The sequence below is a fragment of the Anopheles moucheti genome, chromosome 2, assembly GCF_943734755.1.
Source record: "Anopheles moucheti chromosome 2, idAnoMoucSN_F20_07, whole genome shotgun sequence".
In the NCBI taxonomy this organism is placed as follows: domain Eukaryota; kingdom Metazoa; phylum Arthropoda; class Insecta; order Diptera; family Culicidae; genus Anopheles; species Anopheles moucheti.
Window position 1 is genome coordinate 10,308,063 of NC_069140.1, and position 25,052 is coordinate 10,333,114.

The window sequence follows — 25,052 nt, forward strand, 5'->3', positions numbered from 1 at the left end:
TTCCCCGGCGGTGTGTCGCGGTCGTGATTGATATTGCGCTCATTAATAGTAGCGTTCTACCATCGGATCTCAATGAACCCAAAGGGTCACGGACGGTGCAGGGCGGGTGCTGAATACAAATTGCCATCCCCCAGCCCGATCGCTCGCAACTCACTCATTAGATGACGCGGGTAAGATTGTTTCACTGCGGACCTCTCGGATGACCCCATTTACATCCTGAAACTCCCTGCCCCGCACATCAAATCCCTGCCTCTCGTCACTGTGCGAGTGAATGCGAATCTTTCAACATACGCCCTATTCGCCCTTGCCCCCTTGGAGACAATGACTTTTAACAAGCTGTGCGTACTTTCCGTGGCGACAGTGTTACACGTTACGCTTATCGCAGGTGCAAATGATCGGGGGCGGTACTTACGTTACTGCGGGCGAGTCCGCGGTCCAGCTAAACATGCGCTGAATGCGCCTTTTGTCCAGATCGGGCCGAATGACACTTAAACCATCGTCGGTCGGTTGCGGTTGTGTCCCGGGCGGCTGCGTTGGCGCTGTGGCCGCAGGTTGCTGGTTGCCACCGACCATTGTCGTGTTGCTCATCCTGTTAGCACTCGGTAGATAGTCGGCTATCGCACCAATCACTTATCAAACACTCGGAACTTACTCCCGGAACTAACACTCACACTCGTACTATCCTGTGGAAGGTTGAAAAATTTAAAGTTCGACCTTTAAATTTGCGCCCTTATTTAACTTTTGTTTTATTTAGCTGAGGACAGAGGCTTTTGTATCACTTTTTTATAAATAATTTTATCTTCACAATCCATGGCTAAATGGCAAGAATATCTTGAAGGAAGGAATATGCTACACACTCGAAAGTAAGTGGCCACTCCGAGTATCTTCCGAGCTGCCAAACTGTTTGCACCCCTTCGGGTAAATAATAGATATTGAATCCATCGCACAACGGTAGCTGCCTGACAATCACGACGGCCACACCAACACATCAGCCCCGTTGCTCACGTGGAAACGCACACAGACGGGCATTGGAGCAGCCTTTCCGCTATGCCAATGACTCGCGATCGGAAGATTTCTTGTTTTGTTTCGCATTCTCACTTTTGAGCGCACTCAACTGCTTCGGCGCACGGGGTTCGTCGCTTGATCGTTTCTTAGCGGACGTTGAAATCTTCACGGTCACACACAGAGCACCAACGTTTAGGTTCTTTCCGATACATTTTGGGGTGGGTTTTTGTTGTTGTCTCCATCGCTCTGACGCACTGGAGCCACAAAACGTAATCTTTTTAGCGAGAAGCGTCAAATTAAACAAACCAAAGCAAGGTTAAAGCGACGCATCGTTTTCTACCAACACATTAGCAGCGAAATGATTGAACATGTGAGGATGTGGACGATGTGTTGAAGTGGAGGAAGCGAACTCTATTGGGACATTTGGCTGGACAAACCCCACTCGACACCTTGAAGCTTTAAATTAACCCCATTTTCCGGCACTCTGTGTTTGTTGTTGTTTTTGTCGTGCACGGGCACCAAGCGTGAGGTGGGGGGGGGATTTCTTCTCTTCCCATCCCCCCATTATTCCACCCCGTGGTTGGGCTCTTCTGCACCGCACTCACTTTCTTTTGTGTCGTGTTTTTCGGATGTGTGTTTCTTTTCTCCGGGCCCTGCTTTCGTCTTTACCAAACCGCGATCAAGTTCACGGCACGCGATTATGACTCTCTTTTCTCAGCGAGCACACGCATTGGGATGTACACTCTCACTCGCACTCTGAATCACTCTTTCTGCTCTCTACGTTTTCTCGGCCGAGTTACACCAAACTCCACGGAAGATTGTTAGCAATGTAGGTTTCAGCCTCAACATAAAGGTTTCTTCAGCAAAGCTTGCAAATTCGGAAGGAATTCAGAAGGAATTGATTGCCTACTAAAGCCTTGAGTAATTCCAACTCCAAGGAAACAAGTTACATCAAAAGGTAAGAAAAAGGAACTTCTTAAAACACACGATCGCCTTACGATTTTCAATTGCACAGCACACACAGACAACAGACGATCGCGGCTCGACGGCAAGACGGTGGAAAAACACTTCATTCACCTACGGCGACTAGAAACGCAATAAACCTGCCAGACCGGTGGAGATCGCATTCGTAGACGCGATCTATAGCGCCTTCGGACGGTTTGGTGCTCAGCACACGGTTCATCGGGGAGACTCACGCGTGGTATGCGTGTGTTGCACCTGAACGTAATCCGTACGACGAGCTGTAGAGAACGAGTTATTGAAACACCAATCGTATATGGCACACCGATGGCTTACTGCAACGGAACGCAGGTGGATATTAATGTGCTCAGAACTTACACAAAGAGCAACCACAAAAATTAAAACAAACACCATAATCCTTCGAAAAACTACTATGGAAGTGTTGAGCAATGTGTTTGTCTTATTGGTTCATTTATTGTGAGCGATTCTTGTAAGAGAACGAGTGAACTGCATCCAAAAACCACTGTTGATTTCACAATACGCCACAATTGCCTTTAAATAATCGAAATTTCCACCGGATTTTCTTAATTTAAAACACAGCGCAATAGGCATAGCCAACTTTGCTACTTATCTAGCTAGATTTGTGGATGAAGGAGTAACTCATTCGGTTACCTGTACGATGGGCGAGTTCATCTGCCCGCTACGGGAAAGCGGGCGTCTCCATCGTATCGATTGTATTCATTCGACCGTTCGTGTCAAGGGTTCGTCGCTTAATTTTGTTGTTGTCGTTCGCCAATGTCACGCATTGAGCAATCACATCGTACCGCCGGTGGCATTTCGTGCGGTTTGTTTCATCGGTTCCACTTTCTGTTTACCGTTTAACCCTGGAAACCTGGCACACCAGAGATAGAGATGATCTTGCAATTTTTTCGTGCCTATATTCACCAAATCATGATTAGATAATCAAAAACAAATCATGGATGGCAACCATTGCGACAATATGTTGCACGAGCGTAGAAATGGGGCCCTCACATACTTTGAAGCTGGAGACCGTGTTAAAGGTTGTCAAACAAAAACAAACAATTTCGTCTGCATTGGCATTGGCTCACACCGCTCGGTGTTATCACACAATTCGTTCCACCCGGTGCGGAGGTCGATCGGTCCGAACTGCTAATCTGAAGTTAATGTATAGCAGCGCATTTCAACCACGCACGGATGCTTAACCATCCTTGAGTGTTATGGAAGCAGGCCTCAAGTTTAATGCTCTCCGATCGTTTGGATCGACCGTGAAAAACTAATGCGCTTCGAAATCCGAACGGATCGGAAATGCGCACCATTCGCTGTCGATGGCATTCGATGTCTTTCACAATGTCTACAACACCAACCAACCGCAGCGATCTGACTCACAGGCGCGTTTAAATGGACGGGCAATATAATGTATATTATTGAGTAAAACCGACTCGTTAAACTATGTGCGCTTTTTTTTCAAAACGATGAGGCGCCCAGATTCGAAATTTCATGATATTGTAAGCCGATATTTCACGAAGATAAGCTAAACCGTGTACTGCCAACTTAATCAGCAGGCATGCGTGAGAAATGTGTTTAATTGTAATGCGTCAGCATCAACCGAACATGTCCAAGCTGCTCAGTACGGCCATTTTAATCCACACCACCCCTCAAATCCGTCCGCCATCTCATTCGTTCAATGTCCAGCGTTGGTTCGTTCGGCAAAAAAAAAAGTACGAACATAATCGGCTACGCTGATCGTCGGGTGATTGCGACCGGTTAGCATGCGATTCATCGAGTGCAAAACAAGTGCATCCATTCGGTGCCCGATCATGCCCGGGTGGTTGCGTCTTCCGCGTTACGTGACACGGGCTTGGGCTGCCCCGGCCATTACCTCGCTCGATCTGACTCGGCGTTGAACAACTGGACGCATGTTTTCGTGTACGCTACCAACCGCCAGCCTGGCGCACTCTCATCTAACGAAAGTACGTTGCTGGATGGGAATGTTTGTGCAGAACCTAACCTAACGCGGGGTAGGGAACATGCCGTGGACGTCGGAACGTGACGGAGGGACTTTGCGGAGTTAGCTAGAAATTCAATCTAGCAAACTTTCTCGCAGGAGGTTTGTTGACAAATCTATTACACAATCAACTTGTTTGTCTCACTCAGGGAGATCTACGCTGCCTCGCTATAATAGGCTACACTCGCACCAGCAATAACAACAACCTGCAGTCTGCCGAACGACATTCCTGCGACAGATTCATTCCTCCCTTCCAGTACGCACACATCACATACCCTGCAGTAGAGAATTAAAGAGTCTAAAGGTCGTAAGGTGGGGTCATAACTTTACGATTCATATGACACTTTGGAATGGTTGGAAAGGCGATGTTTACGATGCGTATATTACCTTCAATTCTACAGCAGCTTACAGCAAATTGCGATCGCGGCGTTTGCTATTGCTAGAGTCCATTCTGAACCGATCGGTTCGAAGAACAACAGGTTTTCTGTATTATCAGATTCTAAAAGCATCGTCGCGGTAGACAATCACCGGTAGGCGACCGTGCAGCAAGGACACCGCCGTTTGCTTGGAGATTCCCCCCGCCGGGTTTGGCAAGGCGCTTCAATCCAATTGACTAGCAGCACAGTCAAGGCTATTTATTGCAAACGCGATGCACTGCGCCGGCGACTTTTATTGCGTTTGATAATGAAAAATATGACGAATGGCCAATGGCCCCTGCGGCAGTGCAAGCGAACGGTGAAAAGACCTTCACCGAAGGGCAATGGACGTTGGGTTTTCCAAGGCGCGGCTTTAAAAGCGCCAAAGGCATGCTGCGGTTCTGAACCAAGGCACTGAAAACCTGTTTGTGAGAAGATTCATTCTTCGTTTCCTGACTTTCATTACTTGCATAGAACGCACGGCTTGCGATGCAAAATCTGAACTTCACTTGAAATTACAATTCAATGTTATTGAACTTTGCGAATTATATTTGAATTTACTCAAGAAATCGCTCTTTAATTTCTGCAATTAAATCTTCAAATATATGATACTTTCACCAACGTTTGCAGTTGTTACGATATCGCGAATAATTAATAAAACAACGCGCACTGTTCGATTCAAGTGTTGCGTGCTGTAGTTGGTGTCTACCAACGATAAAAGTGACATATCCTATTGGGTTTTGCATATTGCATCACCATATCCAAACGACTCCCACCTTATCATACCCGGCAGGTAGTTACACCGGTCAGACTAATTGCCGGAAGCACGGTCAATACAAAACCCTTCATCAACCACGTGGACCGACACAAGCCGCTCGTGTTCGAGGATTGATCAAGGAATTGTTTAACTCCGTGTCGCCGTTACATCAAGCTGGCACGTTGACGCGCCCAATGACATTAGCGCAACCCCCGATTAGCACTGTAGCCAAGATTGGTGGTACCTGTATCTCAGCATTCAACCTGACTGACTGTTTGTTCGGATTGGACCAAAGGCGTGCGCGGTCGTTGTACTAATATTTATTTTCACACTTCTTATAATCTCGCAGCACAACGCCATCAGCGGGAATGGTTCGCAATTTGTTGTCTTCGTAGCAGAAACGGGGGTGGAAAAACACCCCACAAATAGTCAATATTGAACTTGGCATTAAATCAAGCAACGCCGAGCAAGCGCACAGAGATGCGTTACACTATCGCGTACGATGGAGTTATTAAGTATTCGTTTTACCTCGTCGTTTCCAGTCGCAACGAATTCTTAACAGATTGCCTTAAACCCAGAACCGAGCGTCCGGTAGCTGGACGTGTGGGCAGTCTGGCTGGTCGTGCGAATTACGATGATATCACTGCTGGTGTTGGTCCCCGTAAGGGCAGGACCATCCGCCCGATGGCCACGAATATTCTCGACGAGCTTTATTTTCTCACGTTTCTGTAATTACACCGTAGGCGGTGGTGGGAGGCGTGTTAGAATAAATCATGTTCGCTTCTGACGCTCGCCGGGAACTGTCAGCTATCTTACCTCTTTTACCAGCTCCTTCTTAGTGTCCAACAGCGCCTGTTTCAGTTGCTCCAGCGTACAGTCTTTCGATTTGCAGTCGAGCTCCTTGATGCGAATTTCTGCCGCTAGGGCCTTCAGCTTCTTTGTGCGTGCAGTGAGTGCCCGTTGGGTGGCGGATAGCCGTTCCTTGACCTTATGGCTCGGTAGCTTCTCTACCACCTCCTTCAGCGCTTCGTACATTTTCTCCGACTGCTGGAGCGTTTTCTCCTGCTCGGACACCGTTACCGATTGGTAGAGTACGCGCCGCTGCAACGTTTGCACCTTCACAATCAGGTCCATCTTTTCCGGATCCTTGCCGCTCAGCTTTCGCCAACGGTGCACGTTCATCGGTGTGAGCATTTCGTCCTCGAGTGCACGCGCCTTCACGCGTTCCTGATTCAGCACACGGTTCAGCTGCAACACCTCTTGGCGCATGTCGGCCGTATTGGCGAGGCCGCGTGTCAACAGATTGCGCTGCGAGCGCAGATTGCTTATCTCGATCTTCAGCAGCCGAATGTCGTCCAACCGGTCACGGTACTGATTTTCTCCGCGATCTAGTGCCATGTTGAGCATGTTTAGCTTTTCCGTCAGATTGTTAATCTCTTCCACGCGCTGGGTAAGCTGTACCTTTACGAGATCCTTCTCGTTGATGGCTCCTTCGAGTTGCTTCTTCAGGCGCGTCATGTTCGTCGCATCGTCCTAGTAAAAGCGTCAAATAAGATGCATTACTTTTCAGTTTAAAAAATACACAACCCAACCACACACAACGTACCGAAAGTGTCTTATTAAGCCGCACATTTTCGTTCGTCTTTTCGCTCAGCTCGGATTTCGAGTGTTGCAAAGCGATGCTTATGTTCTGCACGTCGGTTTTGAGCGCCTGCTTTTCCTTTTCCACCTTGTCGATCGTTTTATTCGCCTTGAACAGTTCAGCCACCTTGTTCGCATTTTCCTCCTTCAGCTGGTCCACCGTACGGATTGCATTTTTCAGCCGCTCTTTCAAACCTTCCGTCTCCTTGCTGCAGGTCGTTAAATCGCGCTCGAAAATGTTCCGTTCGCCACGTGTAATTTCCAGCATGTTTTGACACTGGAACAGTTTGGCCTCGCATTCCTTCAGCTTTTCGCGCAACTCCCCAATTAGATTCTGCTTGTACAGCAAATCTTCGTTCAGTTGCTCGATGCGGTCCGACAGATTCTGGACCTCTTCCGCGTTCCGGTCACGATCTTTCTCTACCTTCAGCAATAGCGTTTGCTGTTTTTGTGCCGCGGCCTGGTGTGCCTTGATTTCGTTCTCCAACGTTTTCTGGTGCTTGTCCAGCAGTGTCATTTGCTCCGTTTGGTCAGTAATTGTTTCTGCGAATAAAAGACGCGCGGTGGAGTTAATGAAAAGGTGGTCTGTGAGATTGCTTACAAGCTACTACTCACTGTTTGCCTTTACGAGATCTTTTCGTACCAAATCCCGTTCTCGGAGCACTGCATCGACCTGCTTTCGGGCCATGTCGAATGATTTTTTCGAGGCATCCCGCTCCTTCTCAAATGTCACTATCGTATTCCTAAAAACCGAAGCGTTTTCCATTAACATGCAACTTCAAAACTGTCCCGTACATACGTACTTAAATTTAGCCACCTCCTGGTCAAGCGTTCCCTTTGTTGCTTCGATTGCTTGGATGCGCTTCTGCAGCAGCTCTCGCGTTTTCAACAGCTTCGCATTTTCCAACCGAAACTTGTTATTTTCGTCCTCCTTCAGCTTCAAAATGTTCACCTTCGTGTTGAGCTCGTTGGTCACTTTTTCCTTCAGCTGCACCATATTATCGTAGTCCGCCTGGGACTTTGCCAGCTTCACCTGGGTCAGATTGTTGGTAGTCATAACGCGCTCGTAGTTGGTGCGTATTGCTGCCATCTGCATGCTTTGCTGTATGGTGGTCTTGTGGTTCGAGTCTGCCAGCACCTTGAAGTGCTTCGCTTCCTCCGTTTTGGTTGCCAGCTCGGCGGTAACTTCGGTGTGCTGCGTTTGCAGGCTCTCCAGTTGCCGCTTGTCCCGGAACGCTTCGTTCGACGTCTCGTCCAACACCTTGTACAGCTCCTTTACCTTTGTCTCCGACTCGAAACATTTCTGCTCCAGCTCTTCCATGTACAAGCGTTGCGTGTGCAGTCGACGGTTCAGCTCTTCTACCTCCACATACAACCGATCCCGTTCGCGCAATATGCCCTCCTTATGTTTGTTCATCGATGAACCGACGCTGAAAGATAGAAGAAGCACAGTAAATGCACCTTCAAGAAAACTACCCTCTATCATTCAATAATGCTCACTCCTCGTCTCGATCACCATAACGATCACTCTCGGCATGCAATTTTTCCAGCTTCTCTCTCATCTGATTCATCGCTTCCTGGACGTTCTGTTCACGCGTTTGGGCCGCATCCGCACGCTTCCACGCGTCCTGAATTTCCGACTTCAACGTCTGGATGGTGTCCTGATCGCGCTGGGAAAGCTGCATCGCCTGTGCCACTCGTCCCGAGGCGGCCGAAACTTCGTCCTGCATTTTGGCGATTCGGTCCTGCTCCTCGATTAGCTGCTGCCGCAAATTTTGACCGGTAATGAGTAATTTCTGGAAGTCTTCCGCTAGCCCATACTGTCCATTACCCTGCAGATCTTTCACAGTCTGCAAAGGACAAAAAATACCAAAATTAAAAGGTTTGGAATTGTTTGAAAGGAAAACAAACTCAAATATACTCACCAGATTAGCTTTGGAGCAAAGCTCCTCGAAAAATTCGTCCGTAATTTCTTTCGGCACCAGATCATCCTCGAACGTAGATTCCGGTGCCTGCGAATCTTCGCCACTTTCCTCTATTTGGTCCATTGTATGTTATGTTCTTTTTTTTTTTTGAACCAAAGATGATTGAAGCGTGGCTTTGCACTTAATTACAATATACGTCCGTTTCGTGCTGGGATGGATTTGGAGTAAAAATTTTCCACTGCTGTTTTTTCCCAACAAACAACTCCGTTCCGTTGCTATGGTTCCATGGAAACTTACTACGCTCCGTATCGTAAGGTGCAGCATGCAATGAGGTCACGCTGGTTTTTAACCTCCATATATGTGCCAACCGGCAGCACACAGCAGAGCACCGCGACAAATAGCAACAGGTTGTGGTAGAAGTGGTGTAAAATGCGCTGCAACCCGAATAGCCACCAACGGTTGCTATGTTTACTGTTGCTTTCACGACATTGCTCTGATCCATCTTTGATCTAAACTTCACTGTACCGATCGTTTCCTTGTGATATGTGTTTTTGTGAAACTTTACAGAATTTTTTTTGGAAATGGAAAATTTGACCTAATTTTCTTGTTAGCCATGTTGCTGTTCTTGTCCCCCCAAAAACTAGAAGAACCATTTCCGTTCAGTTTTCATTCACTTTATTTTGTTTGCATTTATGGTATCAATTTTAAAAATATATAAAGATATCACTCAAATGATGGGGATGCTTCCTTTCCATTTACACCAGTTCATTCGTACCTGCGCTTGCAATGTTCCGTGTACGGGTAATGTTTTTTTTCCCCTATCTTCTCCATACGTAACCCATACGAATCGCTTGCACTGTTCCTACGCCTCACTGCCTTTTATCGCTTTATCGTACATACTTTATTGTTTGTTTTGCTTCTTTCCGGAAACTTTAAAAGCAATAGAAAGAACTTGCCTGTTCAACTTTAATTCGATTAACACTATGCTTACCCCGTTGCCCACACGACGAATCACATCTTTTTGGCGGGAATCTTGCACAGAAAAATGGAACGCGCTACCGAGCGCGAGTGGATCATCATTACGGCGTTGTATATCGCGGTATCGTACATTTGGAAAACACGGTAATAATCGAAAATTTTGCTATTCATATACAACGGTAATAAACAAAAAGGGTAAAAAAAAACAATAAATCAAACTAGTAACTTCACTTCGACGGCGTGCCAGGAGGCAACACAAAGGTGGGTACAGCAAGAAAAGCACGCACTCATCATTCGACTAAAATGACTAAATATTTATCTTCATGCACATAGTCACATCCACGACACAACTCCCGAAAATGCATACAAAAAAAAACATCTGGCAAACAACGCAACAAATCGTACGGTAGTACTTAAAACAAAGTCTTTACTGCTGGCATTAGTTTCCTGCTTTCGCGTAGCTACGAGCCGAACTATTACTCCCGTGGTTCGCGCGTCTCGATTGCTGCCGGGGAATGTGTTGGAGCTGAATATTGATAGCAAGTTTAGATTAGTTAATTCGATGGGGGGTCCTTTTTTAAATGGAATACGCGTCACATTCAACAACATTTTGATACACAGTTTTGATTGGCTTGCCAGTAAATGTTTTGAACGATTTATCCTGTGTTGCGGGGGCGGGGCCAGGACGTTCTTGGTGTCATGAGTTGGTCAAATTATATGCCGTTTCCGTATGAATATACGCGTCGATATTTTTGTTTTTACATAATTATTCGTACAGACTGTTTGTTTTTATCGTAAATCAAATGATTAAACAATATCAAATAATTTGTATGATGCTTAAGGTGCACGGTGAAGTATTCTTCGGTTTGCGATAGAATTAAAAACAAAACAAAAAACATGCGAATTGCTTCATTTCGAAACCTAAACATTTCAACACAAATGCGGTCCGGCCATTCCTTTTGAATACACACAATAACAAAAAATATTAAGATTTAAAATCAAAGTACAAAAGAAAAAGTGGACCGCAAATAATAAACAAGAGAACAATGTATGTTCCCACCAAATGGATGCATTTGCGTTGATGGTCAATTGATGAAAGTCTATCACAAATATTGAAAAAAGAAAGTAAAAATAACTGCACTTCGTCGAGAAATATGTAGCTTCCGCACGTCCAAATATACAGTCAAGCAGATGAAAAAGTGAAACAAAAAGAAAAATAACACGAACAAAACAAAAACATAAGCATATCAAGCATGAATGTAACAATCTAACCAGCACACTACACACTAAGCGCCGGAAATGGCGGACCCTAGCGTCTGATGCGACTTTTGGCTACTGTTTTCCAACGTTCGACGTGCTAGTTTACACTCCAACCTCGTGAATGTAGCAGTCCCGGCACACGCGCACTGCTTTTGTCAGACCATATTTTGGTAGCGGTTTCGATAGATTGGAACAAACGCCACAGAACACCCCACCACAGTTGCGGCAATGGTGTCTTCTGCGAAACGGTGTAAAAGCCGACGCACAAGACATGCACCGTGGGGCATCACAATCCGGGATCCACCTCGGTGGCTCCTCTGGCATCCTTCGCTGTGACTGATGTTGCTCTATGTGTAAATCTCGCCCTGACGTGGCTGTTGTGGTGGTGGTAGCGTTGGCGGAACCGTGATGATTACCGCAACCGCCATTACTATTGCTATTGGTTGGACTGCTTGGACTGCTGCGACTACGGCCGTAGTCGCTTTTGGACCCGCTTGCACTGTGCCGACGAGTTCCGGACGTTGTTTTTCCTCCCTCGACAACGATGCACGCTTCGCTTAAACTAACGCTACGTTCTTGGGCTGTGCGAGCACTGCCGGCACTGCTGTGGCCACTGCCAGCTCCACCGCTCGGCGATGACGCGACCACCGATACGGACACATTCACCGTCACGTTACGGCCCTCAACGCTGGTCGTTCGACGCACCGGTGATGAGTCGCCCGACGAGGCAAACACCGAATCCTGCTCGGGGTTTGCCTCCTCCGCTGAGTAGATGCTTTGACTGGAGCCGCCGCTGTGGTTCTGCTGGTCGGCCGTTATGACGTCCTGTTCACTTGCCCGGAACTCGAACAAATCGGACGGGTTATGGTGGTTGTCTTTCGATTCCTCCACGTTGGCGTTCGCTTCCGGGGGTTCTTCGGGTTCGGGCGGCGACGAATTCATGATGAATACGCTTTTCAGCATTTTGCGCAAATCGGCCGCAAAGTTCGTTTGCAGCTGATCAGCCACACCGGCAATGCACACAAACAGACGATGAAGAAGGTTCTCAGTTGTTCTAAAATTGAACGGAAAAGGAAACATGTTAATAAAACCCTGTGTGTCTGATGGAACAAATTTCAACCACTTACTGAAAGTTATTTCGACCGACCGCTCTGATCGCTAGTACTACCTCCTGCACATCACTGCATTCGCTCTGCGTTGGTGATGTATCACAGCTGGAGGATGAACTACGCTGATGCTGCTGTTGCTGCATACGGCTATGGCGAGTGCTTCCGTTCGTTCCATTCTTGCCGGTGGTAGTGCTGGCAACCGAGCTGGTCGCTTCCGTCGCTGCAGCATAGGAATGATTGTGATGGTGATGATGATGATGATGATGATGATGATGCTGATGCGATTGAGGTTTACGGTATGTCGATGACGTCGATGTTGATGCCCGTGGTCGATGGTGGCTCTGCTTGCGATGGTTATTATACTGCGATTGCTTCGTTTGGCTTGAGCTAGGCCGAGCTGAGATGTCTTTGGCATCAAACGTTATACTTTCCTTCGGCGGTCCACCTAGCCTGAACTTCACGTTCTCCGTGTAACACTTTTCCGCGTCCTCTTCTTCATCCTCGTCGTCGTCTGCATCCATATCGTCCGGTTCGTCGACGTCCGCTTCCTCATCCTCGCTCGAGGATTCACTGATTTCGGGAGCCTTGTGCATGCTGCCACTTCTCGATCGGTTGCGAACGGATTTGTTTGCATTGCTTTGCGCTACAACCGTCGACAATGGATCACCAGCGACGTCGTTATTTTGTTCGTGCACCGTCCGTTCGGTGTCCAGCTCGGGAGACATATCCGTGCTGTGACTTGCCGTACCGTGCCCGGAGTCTGAATCCACCAGCTTCTGCTGGTCGCCGGGACTGGGACTCTTTAGAATGCTTTCTATGTTCCCTTGGGTCACATTCGAAGATGAGGAAACTTCGGTACCGAGAAGCCGCAGTTCGTCGTCCGTCGCGATAAAACTGTCCGTAAGCGGTGCCTCATTTGTCTGTAATAAGTTGCCAAAGTTGGTGTTTGGTATCAGGTATCCCGAAGCACAGTCCGTAGTGACCAGCCCATCTTTCAGGTTCGGATCGTTGTCACCTTCGTCGTCATCCTCGTCATCGCCGTCGGCAGCTTTCTGAATGTGATTGTTATTGTCTTCATCGACCTCCGGTATGTCGTCCCCACCGTAACTACTGACTGGTTTCGAGACCTGTGAGGTAGGCCGCGTTTGCCGCAAATGCCTTTGATTGTGCTGATTCTTTGCCCTGCTGGTGCTACAGCATTCGGCGTTGATGCCGTTACCACCAGTGCCGTTCCGATCACCGCTGCTAGTGCTCACCCCATAACCTTGACTAACTATATGCAAACTTTTATCACCTTCACTAGCATCGTTCACATCCGTCTTTTCATCGGCAGCTACATTGGCCGCGTTCGTCGTCGTGATCGTCGTCGTTGTTACAATGACCACATGCTCTTTGCTTTCGCCCACTGGCTCGAGTGCATCGAAATCTCGCACACCTTCACCGGTGGTGGCACCGCCACCACCACCCTTTTCATCACAGATCAATTGTTCGCCCGCACTGATCTCTTCGTTTGTGCAGAGCAGCTTCTCCAGCTGGTACAATTCGTGCTTTGTCAGCGTGTGCAGCAAATCACGCATTTTTATCAGCAGCTTCCGGAAAGGTCGAAAGATCTCCGAAATGTTATCTGCCGGCTGATCCATATTCAGTGGACCATCGCGAAAGATCACCAAACCGGCGATTATGGCCAACCGCGGTATAGAGAACATTAGCGCCGGATCGTACGAATCCACCTGTTCCTGCTCGAGCAGTCCAATCTTTAATGCCCGCTGGAGCGTTTCGGAGAACAGCACGCAGATTAGCTCCTGCATTTCGTACTCCTGTTTCGTTTTCACCTGCACCATTGCGCTGACGTACACCAGCTCGAACTCGGCAAACAGACGATCGAATATCTTTAGGCTCTCGTACAGCTGCTCGGTTGCAGCATCGTTGAAGTCCAGCCGCAACGTCGGACTGTTGGGTGTGTTATTGCGAAGGCACTGCTCACGTAGGCGATTCCGCACAATCTCGAGACTCTTGGTAACCGCTTTTGCGAGCGGGCGCATCTTCGCCGACTCGGCCTCGCGGTTCAGTATCGACGAGCCGGCTGCTAAACACTCCGCACCGAACCACAGCTGCCCGGCCAAGCTTTCCTGCAGCACCTCCTCGGGAAATTTCACCCGAAAGGCACGCTGTGCACGATCATCACCGAGCAGCTCGTCCATGATTTGATTGGTTATCGCCAAGACGCGGTCCTGGAGGAAGGATAAACCGAAACATTAGTGTCTTGCGGATGTATTTGCAGCATAGAAATTGATTCTTTCGATCTGCTCTTACCTGTCCTTGACGAAGTCGGCTTACAAGTCGTGTACAACGAACGGGCTCTGCACGCCCATCGAAACTGTCCAGTTCGCTGGCAATCGCTGTCAGCGCACGATCAGCATGGTAAAATCGTGCCAGAAGCGATTTGTCGTCAGCCTATTGAAAATGAAAAAGACAAAATTTAGATTTAAGACAAAAAAAAATTCCAACTCAACAAATAAGATAAAATATAATTTGCTAAAATTCATTTCTCGTGCTTTCATTAAATAATTTATGGTTATTGTTATGGGTTTGATGCAGTACATTTACAAACCGATTAAAATTAACCACGGATTCTTCCATTTTTGGTGTTTTTTAGTGAAGTTTCCACTTTAACTTTAATAAACCAAAAGACCAACTTGCATACTACATCCCACAAACACCATAATCGGCAGGTCGGCATGAATCGTTCATGAACATTGTAGTGCGATCGTACCAAACAGTACGCATGCACGATTATGCGTTTGTTGCCGTGTGATGATTATGATCGAAACGAAACGGAACTACAGCGCACCACCGCCTACAATGCGCAGGAAAGTTACGCGAGGACTGCAATCGAACGGTAGATTTGATAGTCCACGGTACGCGCCACGGATTGTGCACACAGGTGAACACTCATTTCGCTCACAAAACGCAACTGTGCCGAGTGTGGCAAATTTAGTTCATATACAATAGCGCATGGACAGTAGCGCAGAAGATACGAGACAGGCCCCGCAATGGTGCTGGTTGCCGAGGGAATGAGCCGTTTAAGCCGTTAGTAAACAAACGGTGTTTTACACCCTGCCCGAAATAATAATCAACGATCATCATCAACCCGTTACGTGCCGGTTACATTTGGACCAACGTGGCCAAATCAGCCGGAGGACTGCGTTGCGTTTGCGTTAATTGATTTCCTTCCGCCATCCCAGGGGGGGGCTGTAAGGTACGGTAATGTAATTCGCCCATTACGATTACGATTGCACCATGGACAATAAAAGAAGGATGATGGACTTTACTATCATATAAAGGTGATGGATAGTAGGAGTACCAATGCAACGATAAACTGTACTGTGGGTCTTGATCTTCGCCCACACAACAGAAGCCGTGAAAGAAAATAGTTGCCACCAAATGGGAAGTAAGTCAAACTGTTTAGATGTGGGACGTGCTGTGGGAATAAACACTAATTAAAAAAACCCAAATGACTACTTCCAGTTCCGTGTTTTGCACTGCCACACCATACAGGTGAAGAGATGGCCGTTTTGGCAGCAAAAAGGTACGGCACAGTAGATAGCTTTCTCTGCATTTGCCACTGGGTCAACACGTCTCTTTGTCGCACAATAATTAGTGTGTCCTCAGCTCAGCAGGGAACGATTCCGCTCTGTGATTTCTTATCATAAGAATGACTCAATTCAACTGAGTCGATTGTACTGCTTATCAACCAATATATTTATAGCTCATATTTAGTATAAAGTTGAAGCAAGTTTGAAATATAATAATCAAATTTCTCAACACTACCTTCAGCGTGTTTTTGCACAAAAGCCTTTTTAAAATAAATCCTACCGATTAAAATGCAACAGCACACATACAAAGATTGCAATCAGTAGTGCACGTGCAGGTCAAATAATTGATCCACTTTAAACGTATAGGTTGATTGTTTCACGAATAAATCACTCTGCACTACACATCGATCTGTGGTCTCATTTTCTTCCACGTGATCTTGGGCCGTTCGATTGATAAGGAGGCGACTCTTACCGGTTTCCGTACTGAAAATTGTTTGACAAGGAAACACCTGACTGAGTATTTTTATTTATGAGTAGTAGTATTTTTCATTTATTTAATTTTTGAGATATCGACATTACAATTATAATATAAGTTTTAAGACGTACGACTTAAGATTTGGTGTGTTTGGGAAGAATTAAATCTCTAAAAAATCTATAACTGTCATTAAACCATTAGCTAAACACATATCACTACTAACTTCACCAAATAGTTCACCAAATCAACAAGAAACATAACTTGTGACATTCACCACAGCAAGAGCCAGAGCAAAGGTCTGCCAAATCCTCGGTAAGCTGTGGTGGTTATTTTTATTTCTTCCTCAAATGCTTTTACTTTAGTTCACATCCGAAAGAAAGAGATCAAAACTGCCTACAGAAAACTTGGCCGTTCACAAGTGTGGTGGGAAAACTTGTTTCACATTGGCCACCATTTTTTCCTCCCTGGCGCCCTCCTGGCCGCTACTGCTGCTTAAGACACAACAGGGAAAAGGAAATGAACTGCATCTGAACGGGGAGCGGAAAAAAAACTTTCCACGCACACAAGCGCGTTGCTTCGTCGTGTCCAACGCCACATACTTATGCTGTTGGGAGATGGTAACAGGCAGGGAGAAGTTGGTTGGATGTGGATTTACTTTCACCTTTACCCACGATTCAGCAAACTTGGCGATAAATGCGATATGGAAGAGATTTCGTTCGGTGTATTTCCTGAGCACTGAAAGCAAAATGTCGCAGATGCTTTCAGTGGTTGATCATATGCTTGAAGGATGGATCAAGACGCATCTATGTTTAATAAACCAAAATTTTATAATTAAAAATAAGTTTTCTTTTATATATTGTTGATAAATTGCTGAAGGATTGCTCTATTTCTGCAATTTTAATTAAAACAATAATTCTATATGTTTCCATACATTTAAAACGCAGTAATTTCCCTGTTTCCACTGCACTCTACCCCAAGTGCAATGCAAATGTTGTGCATTAACATGTCACGTTCCACAATTTTGATCGGTTTGGCCCGCAAAACCCCTTTGTCATCATCATTAGCTTTACAACGCGCGTAGGAAATATTATGCATTCAGAAAAAACACGTTCATTCCCAGCATTGGAAACTACGCGATAAAGCAGTGGGATTTTAATCAAATGACTCACTAGCTGCGGTGAACTAATTAAGCGGGAAGATCACCCAGAGAGCTATACCCCTCGCTGAAATTGTCCCCATGTTTAGGGAATTATTAAAAGAATTTCATAAAAACTGGGTACTGGGAATACATTAACGCACGATTAACGATCCGTAAGAGATCCGCGAAGATCTTCCAACACAATCTTCCGACGTTAAGAAGGGAAAATGAAAGTGCTAATAACGATCCCAATGAGGAAGGCACTTTCCATTACTTTCAATTATTAACATATCACACAGAAGGGAGTAGCGACACAAGGAAGAAACTCGCTTTATTAGAGCATTAGAGCGCACAATGTGCTGTCAGCTTGATCGGACTGCAACTGTCACCCGAATGCAAATGCACAAATGCCCAGCCGGGTTAATAACAACACGGTGACAAAAGCTGCAGCAAACCGTTCCGATAATAGAAACACGGCTTGCAAGCCGATGCGGGGCACGTTGCAGAAATAATAAAACAAAATACCAAAACAAAGAAACTGAGAAACGGCTTCTGCACCACCCCGTGTGTGAATCAAATCGTGTGTATGGAAGACAGAAGCAACACCGTTTTATTTCTCATTTTGCCACTGCTCTCCGTAGACCAGTGACGTACACTTTACGATGGACAGCGGACAAAGGCAAAAACGAAAAGAAACGTCTGCCGGTCGCGAATAAGACCCAAGGGACCCCGGATCAGGCCGGAGGAAGTTTGCTTCCTGGTTCCGCGATGATGGTGTCCCGTTTGTTGGTCGCTGACGGTGGTTAGCATGCTTCAGGTGAACCCAGAGTGTGACCATACCCGAATAAGCCATCGTACGGTAGCGACAGCACCGAGCCGCGCTTCAACGTTGCCGTACAAATTGGCGTCGAGTCTCGCGCCAAGGTCAACACGCAGGAACTCGTTAGCGGCTACCGTCCGTGAAGGCGACACAATGGAAATTTATCGACGCACTAGTGCCCGCAAGTCCGTGATACCCAACACCACCAATACATGGCCGCTGTATCCTCACTGTGTTCGTCGCGCTAGACCTTTTCAAAAGGGTTTTAGTGCGAGGTGAAAAGAAAAGAAAAACGGTTCTGTCCCCGAAGACGTCAGCGTGCCTTTTTCCTTACGCGGCCCCAGCAGGGCTCGCGTGGAAATGGTTTCCACACTTAATTTCCACGTGCACTTTGCTACGAATAACGTGGCGCCGCGTAATCGGTGTGACATTTGTCTTTAAACGTGTGCTTAACAAAAAAAAAACGAACAACTCTGGGTGAATGTGGTCCCTTTTTCCGAGGCTGATTCCGATGCATGCGATAATGGGGATATTGAAATAGATTGCACTACAATTAACTGTTTCGTTAACTACTCATGTGTTGTTAAGGAACTGGAAAAAAATTTACATTATATACACGCGGTTTTATGCATTTATCCATTTTACCCAGAACATTTAACTAAAACTGTTAATTCTGTACAATTAAATCTTCAACACCGCTTGCTAAAGAACTACAGAATAGCACTATTAATATGTCATTTTACTTGTATCTCAAGGAATTATCTTCATTAAAAACTGAAATAACATTGAACTTGAACCAAATCTTGTAAATATAATAACCTGCTCCATCTTTGGCTTCTCGGCAAAACAAATGTGATGTTGCTTCTGACGTTTTAAGACTTTTTGCTTGAAGAGTTCGATCACATATCGCTCATGTCATGGATGTTCCCAACCAAATGATCTCTTCTAACTAAGGAATTAATTTTTCAAGGGACCTTTTAGCTACACCATTATGCCATAGCTTCGTCTAAGCAGAGGTTAAGATCTCTGTTTTCAAAATTAAAGTTAAAATAAGATCCTCGAATATCCACCCAGGTCTGATCAATAATTCTTAGATATTTTAGGTATAGGGATTTTAAAGAGCTCCAGGTCCAGAACGTTCAAACGGAATTTATATACAATATGAGGATGGCATATACCGAATAATACATATATTTGAACTCAGATAAGCTCATTTAATTTTGTTCGTCATTTTGAATTGAAATAATGAGCATTTTTACCATTTTGCACCATTTTCTGTACCTACACAAATAATACTTGTTTGAAACGAAATTATTTGAATCAAAATGCGTACTAGAATGAGTGAATTGGCTGTTCTCGAGGGAGAAATCATTCCGGCACGAACACTACACACGTGCTATTGACATTTTGGATCACTCGGGTTTGTGGAGCATGTTACCAGGCGCAAGAATGGAAGATCAAGCCGAAAACTAAACATACAAATTGAAAACACACGACAGATGTGCTTGACGTAAACTTTTTCTCTGTTTTCAACCACTACCCTCCTGCCCGCTGCCTTTGCATATGAGGGCTTCCAAAACAATTATTATATCCGATGACCAACACCGAAATCGGATGGGGTTTTGTTTTATTATTTAAAATTAATAATCTCTTAAATAAGGTAAAACCTGCCCTATCCGCTTCAGTAACAACCGGAGGGCTTTTAAGGGCCAAAGCCGATGTGAAAACAAACCGAGAACGATAAGCGGTTTCGCTGTGTTTAGTAACACATACAATGGTTGGATTAGTATATTACCCACACACACGGGGGTAAGGTACGAAGAAATCATACCGGCCAGGTGTGGTGCTAGTACCGCTTCCTATTGCGCCGCAGACACCGCTCGGTTGGCGGTGCATAAGTGTCCGACCGGGCTGGCGGATTGCGAAACAGTGCAAAAGAAGAAGAAATAAACGCAACAAAAACGCACGATGAGACGCATTTGGTTTCACAGTTCGGTCCGTTTTTCGCATTATCAATTATGGAACCCGTTCGTGTGCGAAGGCCTGAATAAAGCAGTATGACTACGGTGTGTTACATCACCAAAATACATAAGCCACTTCACAATCCTGCTTCGTTATCTTCCTTCCGCAGCAAAACGCTTTCCCATTTTAGCGCTTGATGATGCGTACTAGCTTTTTTTTATCACACTCAGTGAGTAATCCGGCAGCCACAAAATGAAGTACCGGGTCCACACCGAAATTGGAGTTTATTCGAATTCTATATCTAACAACAATTAGCAACTTCTGCCTGAGAGCAGCACAGCGATTAAGCGTTAATATTGCTCATATGCTGCCATATTTTGGTGGTTGGATTTTTCCGCAGAGTTTCACCATCGGCCACCAAAAACTAAAACCAGCAGTCCACATAAGGGTCAGTAGTTTTGCGAAAAAGGTTCACAGCGAAATGTATTCCGTACGTTCGTGCGATCTTGAAGAAACAACCAGACCAGAAAAGGCCATACATGCCCCGCGCTGCACAACGGGCTCAAAACATACACACCACCAAATACACAACAGTTTGGGGTGGCCTCCTTTGATGAAACCTGTTCGAAACTGTACACATGTGTGTGTTGCTTGGGGGTTGTGAAAAAACAATCCTACCTTTTGCTCTCGTATGTCGAGCAGTTTCAACATAGCTTGCTGGGTGGATCTACCAAAAGCTCCTCACCATTATTGATGATCTTCGTTTGACTGTCAGGGACAAAGTGTTTTGCATACTTTTCTAATCCTTTCGCTGTGTGAGTTGATTTGCATTCCAAGGGATTGTCTGAAATCATAACTCCATAATGGCGCTTCTGAGCACCGTAAATGCATCGCAACGACACTTTAATGGATTACCAGTTAAAGCTTTAATTCCACCGTCCGTTAGGATTGCGATCGAACTGCAATTGCACAACGTCGCCTTTGGCTCGCTCAGTTCTGGGAGGGGGACGATTGGCTATGGTTTGAATCAATTAGCGGGACTTGCTGGCTTAAGGAGCAGCAATTGACGGTGTTTCAGTCTGCCTTATCACGAATCTTCAGCGAAATGCATTGACGCAGTATTCAATCGTTTGATTGCTGCGCATTACATGCATTCACGAGCTTAACATTGTTCAATATCCATATACACTGTAAGAGTAATATAAGACTAAACGTACAGTGTTATAATGCAACCTTACAAAGTCGACATTCAAACCAATTTCGTTACAATAAATGACCCGTTCACAATTTGTTGAAGAGTTGTGGAAAAATCCACTTGTTTGCAGCACACGGTTGCTTCATTTTAGTACACGGCAGTACGAACTCATTTCACCAACATAAACGTACGTACGCGACCTCGCCGGGTAAAGTCGTTTGGCGTGACTAGAGCCCTCGAGTAGGCACGAGTTGAACAAGCTGATAAGAAGGTTTGTCGAGTGGCCCTTCACAGTGTGGCGAGGCATTGGCAGGGAAGGAAGAAACAGAAGAAGAAGAAACCCTCGAACTGGAAAATTGACATCCCATTAAATTATATAGGTTATCAGCATTCGAATAAGCGACCGAATGTCTGATGACCTGGTTGAGGATTAGATGGAACCAAGCTTCCATCGAACTTTTCCGAAAGCTTCATTGAACACTGGTTCTTACCGTACTGTAACTGCTGCGTATATTATTAAGAAACACGTGTAGCTCTCCACCCCATCTTGCTTGTTTACCCCCATTTTACGCGACGAACAACAACATACGCAGTCGCAGTTGCTTCATGAAGGTTTTATTTACTCTTACGCATACGATTTGGTTCGAACAAAAACGAATCCAAGGGAATATTGGGACAGAATGAGCAGGAACGAAATGGTTGATTATAAATAACTGTATCAATTTCATTGTTCCTCCATAAGCTACACGCTTATCGGTAGGGACTGCACACTCGCAACGATAAAAGAAAGGATAGGCTTTGTTATCATGGGTGTATAATTTCCTTGATAAGATATAGGTGTCTGTTTACTTGTCGCTACAAAACTGCAAGTGCAACTGGCCCGCAAAGGGTCAGACTACAAACAAGAACCTTCGGCGAGGTTAATGCCAGGAGAGCAAACACGAAAAAGCGGACAACAACATGCACCGCAAAGGGGATTTGGAGCAGATGAATTCCTCAGGTCGAAGGCAATTTGCACTTTGTCAAGGTCTGCTTCTATCGTCACAAAAACCAAGCCGTAAAAACCAAATAGATAACCCGGTGGATATTCTCCGTTTTCGAAATAGTGATGCGAATAACAGCTCACTAAAGCGAGTTGAATCGGAGTGCGTGAGTTGCAATACAGAGTTAACTCTTGACTCTTTGAAGTGTTATTCTTCTATACAGCTCATCAGTGCGTTATGTTGTGATTTTACACTTTGTGGACACTATCGACTCTCAATGAATGGAGCTAAATGAGAATTTTTGTGGGAATTTGAATTAACTCACTCGCTGGTTAAAATTCAATACCACTCGCTCATGTATGCTCAGACTCAGGAGGATAGTTTTGCTTGACATTTCCGAGCCTTCACCGCCAGGCTTGTCTGAAATTATCCAAGCAACCGAATCGGGTTGCCGCGGATAAAAACACGTGCGTATCCCAGTATGCGTGTGCACAGTTTCACTTCTTGCGTGTTTATTTATGGGTGGCGATACCCCAGTCCAGACTCGTCGAGACAACCCCCTCCCAAGAAATTGTGTTGTGGCGCGCGTGTAGTATGCCGTGCCATTTGTGGTCGATAATACCGCGTACGCAACGGCGCGCGGACATGAACCATTCGAACGCCTTGGACGAACGATGGTCCGTACGTTTGCTTCGGTGCTGGTGACGCAATTTGCGCTCCGAACTCACCAAGGCCTTCGATTCGCGTCGATTGCCGTCGTACAGTGGCAGCGTAGTGATGTTATTCATAATTGAACGCGGGTTCAAACACAGAAAAAAGAAACATTGCGCGATAAAATTCGGCACAATGAGACTCACTATTATCAGCAACATTCACGACCAAGAACATCGCGCTAGGGGTAGTTTCACCATCCCTTAGCATCGCAGTGATACGCAACGCACTCACGCACACACACACACATCTGAAGGCGCGTGTTGGGATGCGTGTTTTTTTGCTGTCTTTTCAATTCTCACCTCGCACACACTAACGCTCACTACACACACACACTCGCCATCTCTCGCGCACTACGTCACAGACGGGAAGGAACAAGAAAAACAATACTCCAATGCATTTCTGGTCGTTTCTGTGGCGCCCAATGGTTTCGCTTTTCTTCTTCTCGACGCAAATGAAAAGTGCTTCAATGGCTCCCCACCGTCGAACATACCACCCCTTCCAAGGCTGCCCAGTAGCAACCGTCAAAGAGGAAGTGTGTGGAAAAAAAAATCATAACTACCCCCATTTAACTCGCTACGTGAGAGCAAAGTAGAAAATGGTCGCAGCCACAAGGACGGCAGTAGTTGATGCGAAAAAAAAACCCCATCAGCATGACTTTTTCCTCTTGTCCGGGGACAACTTACCTTCGGCTTGTTCAACCATTTTCGCAACGAATCCATTGCTGGTCACTTTTGACTCCCTTCGGATCCGCTTATCAATCGAACACTGCGCTGCACAACACGGATATTCCGCGGTGACCCGCGCGTTTATGTTGCACAAAGTGGCTGCGTGGATATATAGTCGCTGGGTGGCGCACAGTCTGGAATCAATTCTACTTTCCACACCACAAAGCAACCAAAACGTCGCCAGGTGGCACACAGAGTCGCCTGTTTTTCTTGTCGGGGTTGTTATTGCTTCCTCTACACTACGCGCGATTTGTTGTCACAGTGATGCACTTCATTCACGAAAACAAACACACACACACACACGCGCGCACGCACGCTCGCGGGTACGGACGCACACACGGTGCACAATGCAAATGACACTAAACACGACTTCCTCGCCCTTAACCGTACATCTTCGACACGCAATCGCCAACGAAGGGCAGGCAGTGACTGGCTAGTGACTGGTGATAGGTGATACGTTGTGGAGATGCAAAGCAGACGCCACTTCCGGATTCGATCACCATGGCCAGACGATTTCACTGACTCATTTTTTCTCACAACATCACAGCAACCAACGATGTCCCATTTTTCTCGCTGCTGCTTAACGAGCAGATTGTGTTCTAGCCACCTTCACTTTAGGTTTTCCCGTCCACCCCTCGTAATCACACAGCAATGACTCACGCACTACGTGGAGACGTGTTTGTTCACGCGGGGCAGAACGCAATAGACAGTGGAACCACAATGGAACTGCACAACACACAGCGCCCGTCTGACGATTTCCCTCAAATTCGCGTTTTTTCTGCCTAGCGCCACCATCCAACCAAGTTCATCAGGCACCTAAACCCACACAACGAAACCGAGCTGCGTATGGAACGAAGGTCTTCTTCTTCGTTGCAAGTTGCGTTTGCAGTGGTGTGCGTGCAGGTTGCTGTAAATAAAAAAAGGCGAAGAATCCCGACGTTTGATGATGCGTGTTCGAAATGGACCACAGCTGTCAAATGAGTTCGAAAGGCGAAAGTTAAGCTCGAATTCGAGAATTCGAATTCGAAACGAATTTTGTAAAATTTATTGTAGATGTAAAGATTTGAATAACACACAGTGAACGTCGTGTAGATATTATAATTAGGTCAGAATTAGAGATGAGCGTTAACGTTATCCGATATTAATCCGATGCTAGTCCGATGGTTATCCGATGCCAGTCCGAAATTAATCCGGACGCGGCTGGACGCTCTTTGAAATTGAATATCCAGAGCGCAGAATCATGATACGGAGCGCGCTCCGGCCCCGGAGCATACCGGATTGATCTGAACCGGCAAAAGGTAGGATCAACCCATCTCTAGTCAGAATATATTCTTTCGGCGCTTCGCCCACTGTGCAAGACACAAGAG

General features: G+C 46.0%; 3 protein-coding genes across 3 annotated transcripts in view; all 3 read right to left on the reverse strand.

The window, feature by feature from the left end:
- Positions 1 to 642, reverse strand: part of LOC128299758 (ABC transporter G family member 23) — a 38,968-nt gene extending 38,326 nt beyond the window's left edge. Inside the window, exon 1 of the mRNA XM_053035825.1 lies at positions 413 to 642. Within this exon, the coding sequence (XP_052891785.1) occupies positions 413 to 588 (176 nt within the window). The 5' untranslated portion in view covers positions 589 to 642. The remainder of the gene's footprint in view (positions 1 to 412) is intronic.
- Positions 643 to 5,540: 4,898 nt separating this feature from the next.
- Positions 5,541 to 8,853, reverse strand: LOC128298115 (cilia- and flagella-associated protein 58-like). The gene is made up of 7 exons (XM_053033853.1): positions 8,731 to 8,853; positions 8,306 to 8,655; positions 7,609 to 8,235; positions 7,421 to 7,548; positions 6,771 to 7,348; positions 5,981 to 6,697; positions 5,541 to 5,890 (listed from the first exon to the last, which is right to left on the reverse strand). Exons 1-7 carry the CDS (start codon positions 8,851 to 8,853, stop codon positions 5,720 to 5,722), a joined length of 2,694 nt encoding a protein of 897 aa, XP_052889813.1. The 3' UTR covers positions 5,541 to 5,719.
- A 541-nt stretch (positions 8,854 to 9,394) lies between these two features.
- Positions 9,395 to 24,439, reverse strand: LOC128297386 (lateral signaling target protein 2 homolog). The gene is made up of 4 exons (XM_053033017.1): positions 23,644 to 24,439; positions 14,391 to 14,531; positions 12,096 to 14,308; positions 9,395 to 12,022 (listed from the first exon to the last, which is right to left on the reverse strand). Exons 1-4 carry the CDS (start codon positions 23,677 to 23,679, stop codon positions 11,071 to 11,073), a joined length of 3,342 nt encoding a protein of 1,113 aa, XP_052888977.1. The 5' UTR covers positions 23,680 to 24,439; the 3' UTR covers positions 9,395 to 11,070.
- Between the last annotated feature and the right edge of the window lie 613 nt (positions 24,440 to 25,052).